Here is a 14,471-nt window from a genome sequence, read left to right as displayed (position 1 = left end):
TTGTTTATTATTGAAATTATGTTGTAGAATGTTTATCATCAATATTTTATAGATTTTTTTGTGATTTTTGGACCTATTAATACTATTTTGTCTTCCACAAGCAATTCAAACTCTTATTCTCTCTCTCTCTCTCTCTCTCTCTCTATATATATATATATATATATATATATATCATATCATTGCATAAAATATTTGAAAAAATGATTTATTAATATTCTTAATTGCTTGATTTTCTTATGAAACATTTCAAAATGTTAAGCACTAATATATATTCCAACTTATTTGTTGAAAACTAAAGCTGCATCCATAGAAATTATTTGCACTCAATCCAAAAATAAAAATAATAAAAAATTAAATATTTTTTCTTGCATGTAGTTTTTTTTATAATAATTATTTTTTTTGGATATATATATATATATATATATATATATATATTTTATCCATCCATCCAGACACTTATGATTTTGGGTTGTTCTTAAGTGCATGGATATTTTTTAGATTATAAATTTCTTTTTAAGTCAAAGGACATATTTTTTTGGTTTTTATTTCATTTTTATAAAAATCAATAATGTATTTGACTTTTCCTGTACTAATATAAAATTATCACTATTATTCATGAAATATGCTCTCACAATTTATTTATTTTTGATCTGAGCTTTTTTTGCAATTATCCAATCTTCCATAAAAGAATTTCAGTCCACAATATATATTAAAGATTTTGAAGCACCATTTTCCAATCATCTTTTTTGATCCACTCAAGAAGACTTTAACCAATACAAGTCAATTGCATCCCGGTTCATGTCCATAACTTTTATTTTCTAAATAGCAGAGTCAACAAACGAAATTATTCCTTGTAAACGTTTATCCTCCAAGTAGTCTCTTGACATTGCCAAGATTGTTTTTAACACTAACAATACATACAAAATTTAACTATTAGCTTCTAAGAAAAATTGAAAGATTATAGATACAATGCCGGAAAACTCAATCCAAGACAACATCACTTCAAAAGCAACCATTTGATCGACAAAACTCAAATAAGAATTAAGCATGCACAACTTGAATGGAACTAATCCAAGGGCCTATGACAATAAACAAACCTAAAACTCCACTCTTTCCTGCAACATGTGCACTGATTGCACAAAATCCTTAAAAAACATTCCCAGAAGTAAAGCATCAAACCGGAAAACGCCAAAAACAGCACCAGTGGTGTGAAAAATGAGAAAGAAAACAAAGCATTTACAGCAACAAGCCAAAGTCTTTCAAAGCACAGAACCCATTTGATCGATAAAAGTTGTGAAGCACATGAACAATTCAGTAAAATACCCACAAGACCTAGATGATCAGCAAACGAAAACAAACAGAAAGAGCTGATTTGCTTTACAATGCAACACAAGATTCAATCGCAGGATGGAACAGAAATGGTGCGCATTTGTTGTTTTTGTAGACAGGCATGGTACACAGAAAATTTGTGCGTATATTTGCAGGACGCTTGAAAACGCCTCCACGACCTGCCTCGTTTGTGGGTTTTCTACGTGGTGCGGAGAAGATGTGTTGCGAAGGCGCTATGATTGTGTAACCTAAGAAACTGTAGGTGAAGATTTGTGATCAATACGACATGAAGCCTTGACTGTAATGTACGCGTGAAGCCGTTATCAGTAGATCAGTAATCGAATTGGTAGTGCTTGTCGACGGTCTCAGAAACGTCCCAGGTGCAGCTCATGCCCTTCGGGAACACAACCAAGTCGCCAGCTCCGAATTCGACGAATTCAGATGATCCCTCCGGATAGACCTTCACCTTGCCTTGCAGGAGGAAGCACGTCTCCGTGGCGTCGTAAGTCCATGGGAACTTGCTGGGCGGGCATCCCCATCTACAAATCAGATTTGAGACACAAATTAGAGGCGCCTTGAGAGCTACTCCATAAGAGATTCTCGAGAAAAAAATAGAAGCGATTCTTAGTTTTCACGACCCTCTATTAAACATTCTAAGAATTTAAGCAGTTATCGAACCAGTGATCCACGCAGCAGCTGTGGTTAATTCTATAGAGAGGGTGTGACGAAACGCTAGGCATAGAGACCTCCAAGAGAATTCACATTTTGCAAATGAGACACAGAATCAGGACTGTCAGAGAAAAAAGAAAAAAACGAAATTCCTGGCAAGAGGTGTGGGTTTGGGACACACTTGGGCCACGAGCGAATGCCGAGCTCCGTGAGGCGAGATTCCGAAGGATCCCTCTCGATGCGAACGCCCAACTTCTCCTCAACCTTGGACCCCGCCGTGCCACTTTCTGCCATGGCTCTCACCACCCTGGAGTCTAGTCCCACCTTCCGCGGTAAACACAGTCTGCCTTGCTGGGTAAGCTGTAAGGCACTTAGTGACACGTTTCCGAGATGACGAAGATGCTTGTTGCCAGAATTCGAGACTGAAATGGGGGAGTTGATTTGCAGGCTTGGCACGATCACTCCACTGAGCGCCATAGTCGGACAAATGCAGCACCACAGAGATGCGGACTCTCCCCTACGACACTTCGTTAAGTTTGTGGTTGAATGTTTACGACAGTGAGAGCAAAAGTGGCTTCGACAAGTTATAGTTGAATTTGTCACCGAGGAGTCCCACAGTATTATATTTTCCACCTCCGACTCCAAAACACCCTCCAATGGTTTGTGTTTTTCTTAAGCGGCTCAACTATTTCCAGACTTTCTTTCTGCCGCTGTGGATAAACTTCACATTTTTTCTGCACCAGTCGTGTAATGTTCTCAATTCTCTTCACTGCTTCCACCCCTCAGAACGAGATTTTGGCACACGGCAATCCACCTCCGCATTCTCAAACTCAAATATGTGGCCTCCTGTAGGACGTCGATGCATCAGAATGACAGCTGAGATGGACGTCGTTCATCACACTTACAAAGCTTTTGATTCTGGTTGGAAGGTGTAATTCATCACCGAGTATATCCTGTCGAAAGCTCAGCCTGCCACGACGTCCACAAATCTACAGCCTTGTAGATCTACGACGACCTATCTACCAAGTAATGCTCTGAAAGGCTACCCATATCGCTTTCTCCACACGGGACACTGGACAAGGAGTGGCGATAGTTTCCAGGGTCTGTGAATGTGGGGGTTGGTCATGCTCTGCTCAGAGTCATCGAGAAGAGGCGGAGCTCTTGTCATGGGTTTCCGCACTGAGTCTGTACAATTGGCGTGATTAGTTTCGGAGCTCGAGAAGTTCAAGGTATATTCCTCAAATTTGACTTTGTTCTGAGTTTTGCTGTTTGTATTTGCGCAGCTTGAGAATCTGAAACTCCAAGCTCAATGTCCTCACTTGCTTGGATTTTATTCTGTTTCTCTAGGGGAATCAGGTTCTCGTTCGTCTCTTTGCGATTCCAGTAGAATTCTTTAGGGGACCTTTCTTTGAGCTGGATTTGGGTTAGAGGCAGGCTTTTATGAACTACTTAGGAAGTTGAAAACCCTTTTACGACTGATTGGAATGAAACATTTATGGTAGAGAGCTGTAGATGTAACAGTCGGAATGTTTTACAAGTTTTGTTAATCGTCAAGGCTTGCAAGTCTTTTCATATACAATCGAGCTGATTTATTGTAACCCTAAAGTATGAGTAGCTTGGCCCAGAAAATTTTGCAAATTATCAAGACCATTCTAGTCCAACAGTGTACACTTCACGGTTAAAAATAGGTCATCTCCCTGAAGTTAATCTGCAGCCTGGAGCAGTTTTGAACAAGTTCATCTGATTTTGTAGACACCTTTCACTCTGTAGTACTGTCGAAGACTTATCGCTCTTTATGCTTTAGGATTTTACTATCTTGCTTATTGTTCTTCCAGCTACGTGAAGTTTGGTTTGTGCTCTTGCCAGGCCAAGACTAGAATATGTAATCGTGTGGTCTTATCGTAACGAAGTGTACCTCTCGATTTGTTCCGTGTCTTTCTAGTTGATTCGATCCTAAAAATCCTGATCTGTGTGGGTATTTGGTCGCCGAAAGCACTCTTGATGAAGCTGGTTACCTGGCTGGATTTGAAATGAATGGCTGTTCCTTAATTCAATGATCTATGCCAGTGAACCTCTATGTGGGTCTTCATGTTGTGCAGAAATTCAGGCGTAACTCACATCCACTTGCTACTTCAGGCTGCTTTTCTGCTTCTTCTGGTGGACCTACTTTGGTTCCTGCTCTAATAGTATCAATGGCCGCGTCTTTATGCTGCACACCATCTCCTACTTTTCATACGCATGCAATGATACCCTCCCCATCCTCCTCCCTTCAAGCTTCTCTTAGCAATTCATTTATATGCAAAATTAGGACGAATTTTAGAGATCCTAATAAGGTTAAGTTCTACGCTATTCTAGGCAAGGATACCTCTGTACTTCCAAATCGCCACTGTGGAAATTGCTCTCGTTTAAGAATCCCCTGGTTACCTTCAGTAAAGACATCAAACAAGATTTCAAAGCATCGAGCGTTGAGAGATGATACACCAGCGAGTCCCCCGGTTGTAGAAGAAACGGAGGGCTTCGAAGCTGAAGAGGTTTTTACTGAAGTAGAAGATGCCTCGAGTAGCACCTCTCTAGCATCGCCATTAAAGGACTTCATAATCAAAGCTTGGGATCACAAGTACTTGCTTTCTCTTGCAGCTCTGTATGGAATTGCTCCGCCTTCGCAGGGGTGGGAAAACACTGGAAACTACATCCAATCGATAGCGGTCCTGGCTACTGTTATCACAGTGCATGAAGCTGGTCATTTTTTAGCTGCCAGGCTACAAGGAATACGTGTGACGAAATTTGCTATTGGGTTTGGCCCGACCCTCGCAAAGTGGCAGGGAAAGGAGGTGGAGTATTCTCTCAGGGCGATTCCCTTAGGAGGTTATGTAGCGTTTCCAGATGATGGTCCACAGTCTGGATTCAAACCCGACGACCCAGATTTGCTTATGAACCGGGGCATTCTAGCACGTGCCCTTGTTATATCCGCTGGTGTGATTGCCAACATTATATTTGCTTATACGATTCTTTTTGGTCAAGTGCTGACGGTGGGCTTAGTGGAGCAGGAATACATTCCTGGGGTTGTAATTCCTGAGATTATAGCTAGGTCTGCTGCGTCTCGGGGAGGGCTTGAGGCGGGGGATGTAGTGCTATCCGTGGCAGGAAAGTCCCTCGGGGCGACCGAGAGTTCAGTTTTCGACCTCGTAGATACCATCAAGGATAACCCGGGGCGACCTCTTGATTTTCAGATTCGACGTGAGGGCTTCCCCGACCTTCTAAGTATAAAAATCACTCCCGACTTAGCGTACGATGGAGCGGGAAAAATCGGGGTCCAGCTCTCGAAGAATGCAAGGCTTCGTAGAGTGAAGGCTGCTAACCTCGGCGAGGCGACTCAGAAAGCTTCCAACGAGTTCATGAGACTTACAACAACAGTCACCGAGGGGCTGAAACAAATATTTCTCAACTTCGCGCAAACAGCTGACAAGCTTTCTGGTCCTGTGGCAATTGTGGCAGTGGGTGCTGAAGTGGCGAAGTCCGACATCGCTGGGCTGTTTCAGTTTGCTGCAATTGTGAACATCAACCTTGCGGTTGTCAATACACTTCCCCTTCCTGCTCTGGATGGTGGGTACTTCTTGCTCATCGCTCTGGAGGCTCTTCGAGGAAAGAAGCTACCTGAGGGAGTTGAGAAAGGCATCATGTCGTCCGGAATTTTGCTCCTCCTTGCTGTCGGTATAGTGTTGATGGTGAGGGATACCCTCAACCTAGGAATAGTGCAGGAATTGCTAAGATAGTGTATTATGCATTGACCACATTGTTGTTGCAACTCAGCCTGTATGCTAGACTTATTCGCCTTACATTGTTGTGAATTTGTAATTTATACACATTGGAAGCAATTATACAATTTTGTAAGGCTAATTTATGCTCCTCATTATAACACACATGTGACAGAATCAACTTAGATCTTATAGGACTGCATTCTTCAATATAACAGAGAAGCCGATACTCTGCATTTCATTTGATCCAATACTTGCGTTTTGAAATTATGTGGGACTTGAAGGATATGTCGGAAGTAGGTCTCAAGGCAGTTCACAGAATTACTTTTGAAGTAGAAAGACTAGGTGCAGGAAACAAAAATCAATGGATCTCAGTAGGTTATGTGCCCAATTCCATGTGTGCTGTAAAATCGCATGCACTTTAAGACTTTGCCTGCAGTGTGGCAAGTTGACGAGCTCGATTATTTTGTATTAAAAAAATATCACATCACCATGCCGTGATCTTGTGTTGAACATTCAGCGTGGCTGAGTAAACTCTGGCATTCAACTTGGACACGTCTTCGAGGAGAAGTTTAGTAATGTGATCCACTATCTTCGCATCAAAGCCTGTGTCATGACAGAGTGGCGTCCAGCATTCGGTTTCTCATGACGGTGTACTGTCTAAGGTTGTGGTTGCTACTCTTACCGTTATAAACGAAGTTGACGGAGCGCAAAACCCTCCACCATTTGAGCTATACATCATATTGTCTCTCCAAGAATTCCCTGTGTCAAGTAAAACCTTTAATTCGGAGCTGCAAATGAGTTGTCAACTGCTGTGACAACACACAAACGCATTCCAGACGAAAACAGCAGTCAGATGTAGAATAAGAGATGCTTACAATTGGAAGGTTACAAAGTATCAAAAACTGATCAGAAGTAGTCTTTGAGTTGATTCACTTGAAAAATTTGATTTAGTGGTCTGTTTCACTTGGAAGATTGAATGCACTGATGCATGTTGGTTTTTGAGCGTCGTTATCTAGAGAAGTGATGATCTTGCGCTTACTTTAGATTCGGATTTCCACGTAAAATTGAGCATCGTTATAGCGAATGTTAGCAGGACACCCTTGTGTACAATACATTGAAATCTTCCTAATTCACATGGTTATTGGACAACAATCTACATAAATTTTACTCACAGCGAAGGACTAAAGCATGCCCTTCAGTGACGCGAGGACGTGATTCGTAATGTATGGATGACAACATTTGCTAAGGACTTCATCACAAATATATTCTCTTGTCTCCTGTGGAGTGCGAATTGGACGACCAATTATTAGGAAGATGGGCAAGAATTTGTCTACAGATTCCATTGATCCCTCAAAAGGCTTTTCACCGCGCAACCCTCCTTAGAGCTTGAGAAGTTTTCTGGGTGATCCTTGCATACCAGAATACGAGTATCATAAATTGTTGATGTTTCGAATTTCGAAGAATAAAATGCGGACCTCTAATGCTACTTAAGAGAAGAATCGGAGAGTCGGTCTGCCATAAGGCGCAATATCCAGATTGCGATGAAAAAAGAGGACAAAAGCCCAAGAAGTACTTGGGCTTTGATCAAACCCATCCATTCCTTTTCTGTAGAAATACAATTACCCGACAACTTGATTTCAGAATGAACCTAACTGAGCATAATGGCAACCAAAAGAGTTAACATCGTCTGAAGTGCCTAGGTATTGTAAATTTCAGTTTAGGGGACATAATTTACTTCAGGACTTCCCCATAAAGAGGCGCCACATGTCAACATTGACGATGCTGAAAGTTCAAGAGCTACAGAATTTGAAGGGATTAGTGTTAGAAAAAAGTATGAAAACTACAAAGTATCACTGCACATTTAGATAATTTACGATTGTGAAGGCTTTCGAGATTGTGACTTGGCAGGTCTGCTTTAACACAGCCATGAGTATGTTAACTTGCCGTTAAAATGCTTTTCTACTTCTTGGGTATTCTACGTACAAAATCGCCGAAGCCACTAGAATGCATAAAGAATATGCATCACTGGTTTGTCACTCTTTGTAATCTAAGGTTGATGGGTTGGACAAGAACCTGAACTGATACCCCTTCCCACGTAGTTGCATTTGTTTGCAGTTCCGCGAGGCTCTCTAATAGATATATGTGGTTTTCCGCTACAGTTGCGAAGACCGTGTGCTTACGAGGCCACTCGAAATGATCTGCTAAGCTGATGAAAAATTCGGGTCCTTCACCCACCCAACCTACCATGCCTCTTCTAATGACAGGTGTATACTCTTTAGGAATTCCCTTAAAAGCGACATGCTGAGCCTCCAGTGTGCCTTGGACAACCGCGTATGGCGGTCCGGTGCTACTCATCTGCGTAGAAATGAATTCATGGCATAAGTCTCGTCAAAAACTTGCACAAAGAAACATCAAACTTGAAACGACAGAAAAATTTAATCAATATTTATTAACAAGAACCAAGAGACACTTCAGAAAGCAAGGTGTGGTTCCCTCATATTAGGAAGCTCCCAAGGCTTCGTAATATAAACATTTGAATAGTTTTTCCACCAAGGTGTCAAGTTCTGTTACCTTGGGATTATGATAACCATTAGAGTCCCATAATTTACCACGTCCCTCCGCACGATAAAAGCGACAGCCTGTGCAGTGGGTCAATTTGACCAGCTCCAGTACGTGCAACACTGACTTTGGTGAACATTCAGGTAGCAACTGCATTCATTGTCCGACACTCTTATTGGAGTTAGAGAAAGTACAGAAAATATATCTAGGGGCCTGGCCTTTAGCTTCAAAGTTGCTGTGTTAACGCTCCTCCCGACTGCCCTCTGCATTTCAGGAATTTTTTATTTGGACAACCAAAACTTACCTCCAGGTGAATGACCTCTCCGCTCAAGGTGCCACTGTCGATTAAGATTCCCACGGTATTCTGGCACAAGGAGATAGTCGTATTATTTCATCATGTCTTTGAAGTGCATGTCAAATATGGTCCCATGTGCAGGTATGTCCAAAGAAAAAAGAAAGAAAAACAAACATACATTTACATGCCATATATGTTTGGCATTATACTAATTGAACAGTCTACAATCCAATCACGATGATTGTGATTAGTAAGCCCGAGATCTCTTAATCTCAAGGGCTCTTTAATCAACAAAGCCATTGCAAGCACATATTGTACTTCTAATATGCTTCATGAAGTTCTTTTAAATGCAAACGTGGTGTAGTAAGGTAAGAAATATCGTACAAGTCCAGAATGTCTTTCAAACACTAGTCCAGACGTCCAAGGATTTGATGGGCTCGAGTCATGAATTTCTGGATCAAAAGGATCCTTCTGCTTCTTCAACCAGCACTAAAACAATAGCACAAAACCAACAGGGCATCCTTCATCAGTCATCACAGACTGTTACGTGGAGTAGCCAACGGTCTTTGTGTATGAGCAGAAACCACCAATGAGAAAGAAACAGAACATAGATACTGCATTCCTACTAAAGGAAAGAGCATGTTTATTTCCATCATTTCCACACTCACAGGGAGGGAACGAAAATCAAAAGAGACGATCAGAAAATCTGTGATTGAACTGCGAAGTTCGCAATATTCGAGGATGTGAAAAATCCCCACTGCGGACTGAATCAGCGTTGGAAATTCACTTCAAGAAAAGGACAGCCACTTGTACCATAGACATGAAGCAACAGTGCCTTCGCGTCACAAAACAACTTACTAAGGAAAGCTAAAATAGGAAAAAATATTCGTGAATTCATAGGCTCTTCAAAGGATTCTGATGATGCTTTGGAACAGAAAGAAATAAAAACCTACACAATCGATAGAACTGACTACGAGACAAGACGCGTGGTAGTAACAGTGGAAGCAATTAATTTTTTTTAAAGTAAAGAACCCCATAAATACTTATGTTACTTTCTAAAAATGAGCAGGATAATGTGCGCAGATCACAAACCATCAAATACTTTTTCCTATTTTAGCTTACAAGGATTTGATGGTATCACAAGAAAGGTGAAAAAATACCATCAAATTATTGACCAACCAGCGAGAAGAAAGAAGGCAGGAATGTTGGCTGGTATATATTACCTGACGATAAAAATCCCCGCACTTTGCTTGATCAGCGCAATACACCCAAGAATTGCACCTCGGATGATTTCTACAAGCATCGCAGCACGCTTGTGTTGAATTGAGAAGAAAGTCACTGCCCCACTTCACGGCCTCACTCCACAGCTCCGTGTGCTCTAAACCCCTACAACATCCTGTGATATTCAGGTCCGCAGAATTCCATGCTACGCGATGTAGAGATATCTGTGAGGAATAGGGGTTGGGGAGAAGAGGGGACAAGAGGAAATAGGCCGCCAAGCAAGTGCCGGCAACCGTCAGCAGAGTAAGAAATAATTTACATGGTCTCCCACTTTCGTGCGGCCGCTTCGCCATAACTTTCCCTACTTTGATGCTCACAATTGGCTGAAAGGCAAGAATGCAATTTCACTGAAACAACGTGATCATTTGTCTATCCTGTCTCAGGCAGTTATGTCAATTGGCTCGTAGAAGTCATAGATTACTGGGACTCGTGACGATCTTCAACTGCACAAAGGAGAATCTGATTTGTGCAGTTGAAGATTCAACTTCACCTTAAAAAAATCAACTCTCCAATCCAATGCTTCGTGGAACTTGAGATGAGAGGTAGCAGATCGAGATTGATCAGCGCATCGTAATATTCGATCAAATAGAGCCAATCCGTTATACCCCAATTCTTGTTGCAATTTCACATATTCTACTGAAATCCATGAAATCGTTTTCAGAGCGGTGCCATCAAAGTAACTACGTTGCTCGCTGATTCGCAATTTTTGCACTGGCGTTCCTGAAAAACGTTTGTACGAAAATGTGAGTAATTATCGGTTAATTACGATAATCTATAAAATACGCGATAAATGAAGCTAAGAGTATAACGGGAAGAGGATCCCAGAGGTATGAGGAAATAAGAAACTCTAAAACGAAATTGGGAGAGCGATGCAGTCGCAGTTAGTTGGAGCAAGAGAGAGAATGAAAAAGTTTCCGCTCCAAACTGCGCCGCATATTATCAAAAATTAATAAATTCTCCTGAGAAATTAAGACTAAATATAATTAAATATTTGCACGCTTCTTTGTATATTTGTAACACACACACATACACGCACAAAATTCGAGCAACAATCGGGCAAACATGAAAATTCGACTCTGCGGCCACTAATTTTACCGACGAAAAAGTTCTACCACATACGACTTAGTTCCAAGCATTTCAGGAGAGATATTTTGCATCAACTGCATCACAACGCTCCTCTCATCAAACACTGTTCCCATTCTCCTAGATATCTGACTCAGGTACATAAACCCGAGGAAAAAAGCCAGTCTTGTAACACACAGTGACAAAGGAATATAACGCGGATTGCAAAAACAACGAAGGAGCGACAGTGGTGGGAGTCGTGGGCAACAGACAAGATGCGTCGTCCGTCAAAGTAGGCCTCCAATCCTCCCAACAATCGGAAAATAAAAGTAGGTTTCTGGATGTAGCATTCTGCTCATAACAAACCCGTGGTGGCACAGCAGATGACGACTACGCACAACAAGCCAGAAACTGTGGTGCCGAACGATGGAAACCCCTTCGACTTTTCACCCTGAGCACACCTTTGCTTAAAACCTTACTTGATAGACGTAGGTTATGGTAGCTGAAAATGGAAGCGATGTCGCCGGAAGGAAAAATTTGGTGAACTTACCGCAGAGTCACACAGAGCATGACTTCAGCACCATCATCACCGTTGGAAGATTAATGCACAAAGTCTGCATGACGCGTTCCACCGATTGCTCCGATTTGTCGATGCAGCCATGTTGACTTGTGCATAACCCGAGTCTGGACTGGTGGATCACTGACATTCGGTACTTATCCCGCCGAATACACACTACAATAATGGAAGGATACTGTTTGCTCACGTTTGAGTACTGGCGCTCTAACTTCAGGGCACTTTCGCAGCGCTCCGATGGAATCTCCCAAGGTTCGCTCATTGAAAGGCTTGAAAGACATCGAGTATCGGTAAAATTTATTCGTCGCGTCAACGACTGACCGAGAACATTCTTCTGCTTACTGGACGTGTTCATGTCATGAAATCTTCTTATCTTTCCCTCAAAGAACCTTCAATTTCCCCGCACCATGCGTAGCCACTAGTAGTTCCTAGAGAAGACTTCGGACACAAAGTGACAGAATAGTATGAAGATCAAAATGGTAGTCCAGTCTTCTCCGATGCACTTTCTGTCAGGCTTTTGGAAAAGTGGATCGATGAAATGAGAAGCAGAGAATCTATGTATTTCACTCACAGCCGCACTACTACAATCCTTCACAAGTCGGGCGATGATAGAACTGACCGTGGTAAGATTATTCGATTATGATCATCCAATCCCTGAAGTTCGGATGAACAGAGAACTGTTGCACCTGTGATCTCCTCGCAATGTCCTTTTCTTTTTAATTATTGCAATCATGTTACAACTGTGGGTATGCAACATGCGTATACACCAATACGGCGTTTTGATCGCGTGAAAGGAATCATCCCTAAATGAGAAGATCGTTTTTAGCCCATAGCCAGCGACTTCTCGCAGTAAACAAGGTATCAGAGTAGCAGCGTTAATTGATACTACTCGAGGTTCGATCCTGGCAACTTAATGCAACATGCCTGTTGTGTCCATTTCGATGAAATCGGCTTCACGCAGTAGTGCTTCATTTTTTACTTTCTTTCTGTCTTCTCTTGGGAGGCTCCCGATTCACCTTCACTGAGACTACGAATCGTTACGACACAAACCAGACATTTTGCCGGAGTTCACATTACTTCTCATTCCGTCGTGCTTGAATGATTCGATGAAACTTATTCACTTATCTGAGAAGACAAATTGAAGCTAATGCTTTGCAATGGAAAATTCAGCAGGTGGCACTCGCATTGACAGAGTCGTCGCGTCATCTTATCGATACCAACGATTATAATCCTCCAATCAATGATGCCGCCCAGCGATTTGGCCGATATCAACACAGAAATTAATATACAACAAGCTTTCATTTGAAGACGGGAATACTGACAATCTTACTCTTTCGATAGTTGTTCTAAAAGCTTCTCAAGCCTGTTCTACAGAGAATCAACTGATGCTGCGAAGCTCCCACGTTAAAAACTCCATTATTTTTTAAAAAATATGCTTGAAGGTGACTACTTATCCGAAAGTAAAGTGATTCTATGGGGTGCATAATCACCCCCGACCACAGCAAAGCATTGAAAAAATTCAAAACCAGGCACAAGCAACCTCGTGAATATGACGGCAAAAGAGACGCTGGACTAATGGTAGCAGTTACTCTAGATACAACTTCGAGCTAGTACTCTGCGTGAGGTGTGAGTACTAGTATTCCTCATAGATCGTTTCTGTGCATTTCTGCAACATCTTCGCAGGAAATTGCTCCTCCCTACTCGGAAATTCTTTTTCTGGTTTCAGCTGGAGATCCTCAAAAGCTCGTAGTAATGATAATAATTCAGACCCACCCTTGAAGTACTAAAGCGGAGTTAACAACATAAACTTAATCATGCTGCGCAACAGACATAAGAAAAAAGCGTGGTGTCATCCACTCCAGCATAAGTTTAAACAAGCTACCTACAATCAGGAGTTCCATCTTTTGGAGGAGGCTCTGTCATGATTTCGTTTGAGTGTTCAACATGTGACCACTTCACAATCACTCCTGCGTGGGAAAGATTAAAGAGCTGAAGAGCAAATTCATTCTTGTGCAAATCTAGAACCACACTTACTCCGAACATAACAGCTGTATGAACTCAGAAAAGATTTCAAACGCGCGCAAACTGTCAAAACTGACCACGAAACTCACAGTGCACCTCATAACGCCCATATGCCTAAAACAATACAACAATGATCTGACTGTAGACGTTCAAGTAAAGGAAATCGACAACCATTCTGCACCCTACAAAGAAAAGCAGAAGATATCATAATCGACGCAGAAGCGAGGGAAAAACCGACGTAAAGCCCAACTTCCAGTGATATTTTTCAGCCTGCCGCGAACCTCTTGGTCAAAGCTGCGCCTCATGACAGAACAAAATAGAAGAAAAAGAAAAAAGAAAAAAAAAAAGAGAAAAAAGAAAAAAAAGAAAAAACATGAAGTGTTGAATCACACGCTTTCAAAGTATGTCGCAACCTGGAGTCAGTACGAAAGTCGCTCTGTTCAACAGCGTATGTACTCATCAACGCAAGCGGTGAAATAATCCGCGTTCATGTCACTTAACGTTCTCAAGACTCGCTGATCTTGTATATGTAAAGTCAAACTTAACTGCGGGTTCTGTTCATCTCCAATCCTGACAATCATGTCAGAAGTGCCCGGGGTCTGTATTGCAAGATAGCCTCTCTGCAAGGAAAGAGATACAACCACCGAATGCTCACATCAGTTGCTTTCAAAAATCTGATTTTACAAGTACAACCGTAAGGTTACCTAAGGAAGCGCATAAATAGCAAGTAAAACCATTTTTATATGTATCGGATTGCGAACTCGTCCGACCTCTGGTATTAAGGTTCCCATATTCCTCTAAGATTACAATGCTGTTTATACAGCATACATATCCTTAGCAGAGATGGCAATACGGACCTGATGCTTAGGGCTACATATCAGAGGGTATAGTTTCGACGATGCATAGGCACCTATAGTTATAG

General features: G+C 41.7%; 3 protein-coding genes across 9 annotated transcripts; 1 reads left to right on the top strand and 2 right to left on the bottom strand.

Annotated features, from left to right (window-relative positions):
* Nucleotides 1-1,410: 1,410 nt before the first annotated feature.
* On the bottom strand, nt 1,411-2,577 carry LOC112287004 (uncharacterized). The gene is made up of 2 exons (XM_024529576.3): nt 2,180-2,577; nt 1,411-1,868 (listed from the first exon to the last, which is right to left on the bottom strand). The coding sequence occupies exons 1-2, from the start codon at nt 2,473-2,475 to the stop codon at nt 1,661-1,663; spliced, it is 504 nt and encodes a 167-aa protein (XP_024385344.1). The 5' UTR covers nt 2,476-2,577; the 3' UTR covers nt 1,411-1,660.
* Nucleotides 2,578-2,943: 366 nt separating this feature from the next.
* On the top strand, nt 2,944-5,895 carry LOC112287002 (uncharacterized). Its single transcript, XM_024529567.3, has 2 exons — nt 2,944-3,227; nt 4,098-5,895. Exon 2 carries the CDS (start codon nt 4,191-4,193, stop codon nt 5,769-5,771), a length of 1,581 nt encoding a protein of 526 aa, XP_024385335.1. The 5' UTR covers nt 2,944-3,227; nt 4,098-4,190; the 3' UTR covers nt 5,772-5,895.
* A 1,562-nt stretch (nt 5,896-7,457) lies between these two features.
* On the bottom strand, nt 7,458-13,870 carry LOC112287003 (uncharacterized). 7 transcript variants are annotated; one of them, XM_024529572.3, is made up of 7 exons: nt 11,504-13,870; nt 11,320-11,404; nt 9,834-10,611; nt 8,995-9,099; nt 8,620-8,679; nt 8,328-8,465; nt 7,458-8,111 (listed from the first exon to the last, which is right to left on the bottom strand). In XM_024529572.3, exons 3-7 carry the CDS (start codon nt 10,182-10,184, stop codon nt 7,779-7,781), a joined length of 987 nt encoding a protein of 328 aa, XP_024385340.1. In that variant the 5' UTR covers nt 10,185-10,611; nt 11,320-11,404; nt 11,504-13,870; the 3' UTR covers nt 7,458-7,778. The 7 variants fall into 7 exon arrangements, with proteins under 7 accessions (XP_024385340.1, XP_073392299.1, XP_090109015.1 ...); XM_073536198.2 differs by lacking the exon at nt 11,320-11,404 and having other exon boundaries at nt 9,834-9,996; nt 10,151-10,611; nt 11,504-13,866; XM_090252889.1 differs by having other exon boundaries at nt 9,834-11,404.
* Nucleotides 13,871-14,471: the final 601 nt, after the last annotated feature.

Source organism: Physcomitrium patens, chromosome 9, assembly GCF_059467195.1.
Source record: "Physcomitrium patens ecotype Gransden chromosome 9, ASM5946719v1, whole genome shotgun sequence".
Classification (NCBI taxonomy): domain Eukaryota; kingdom Viridiplantae; phylum Streptophyta; class Bryopsida; order Funariales; family Funariaceae; genus Physcomitrium; species Physcomitrium patens.
Note: the sequence above shows the minus strand (reverse complement) of the source record. Positions and strands in the feature narration are given on the sequence as shown.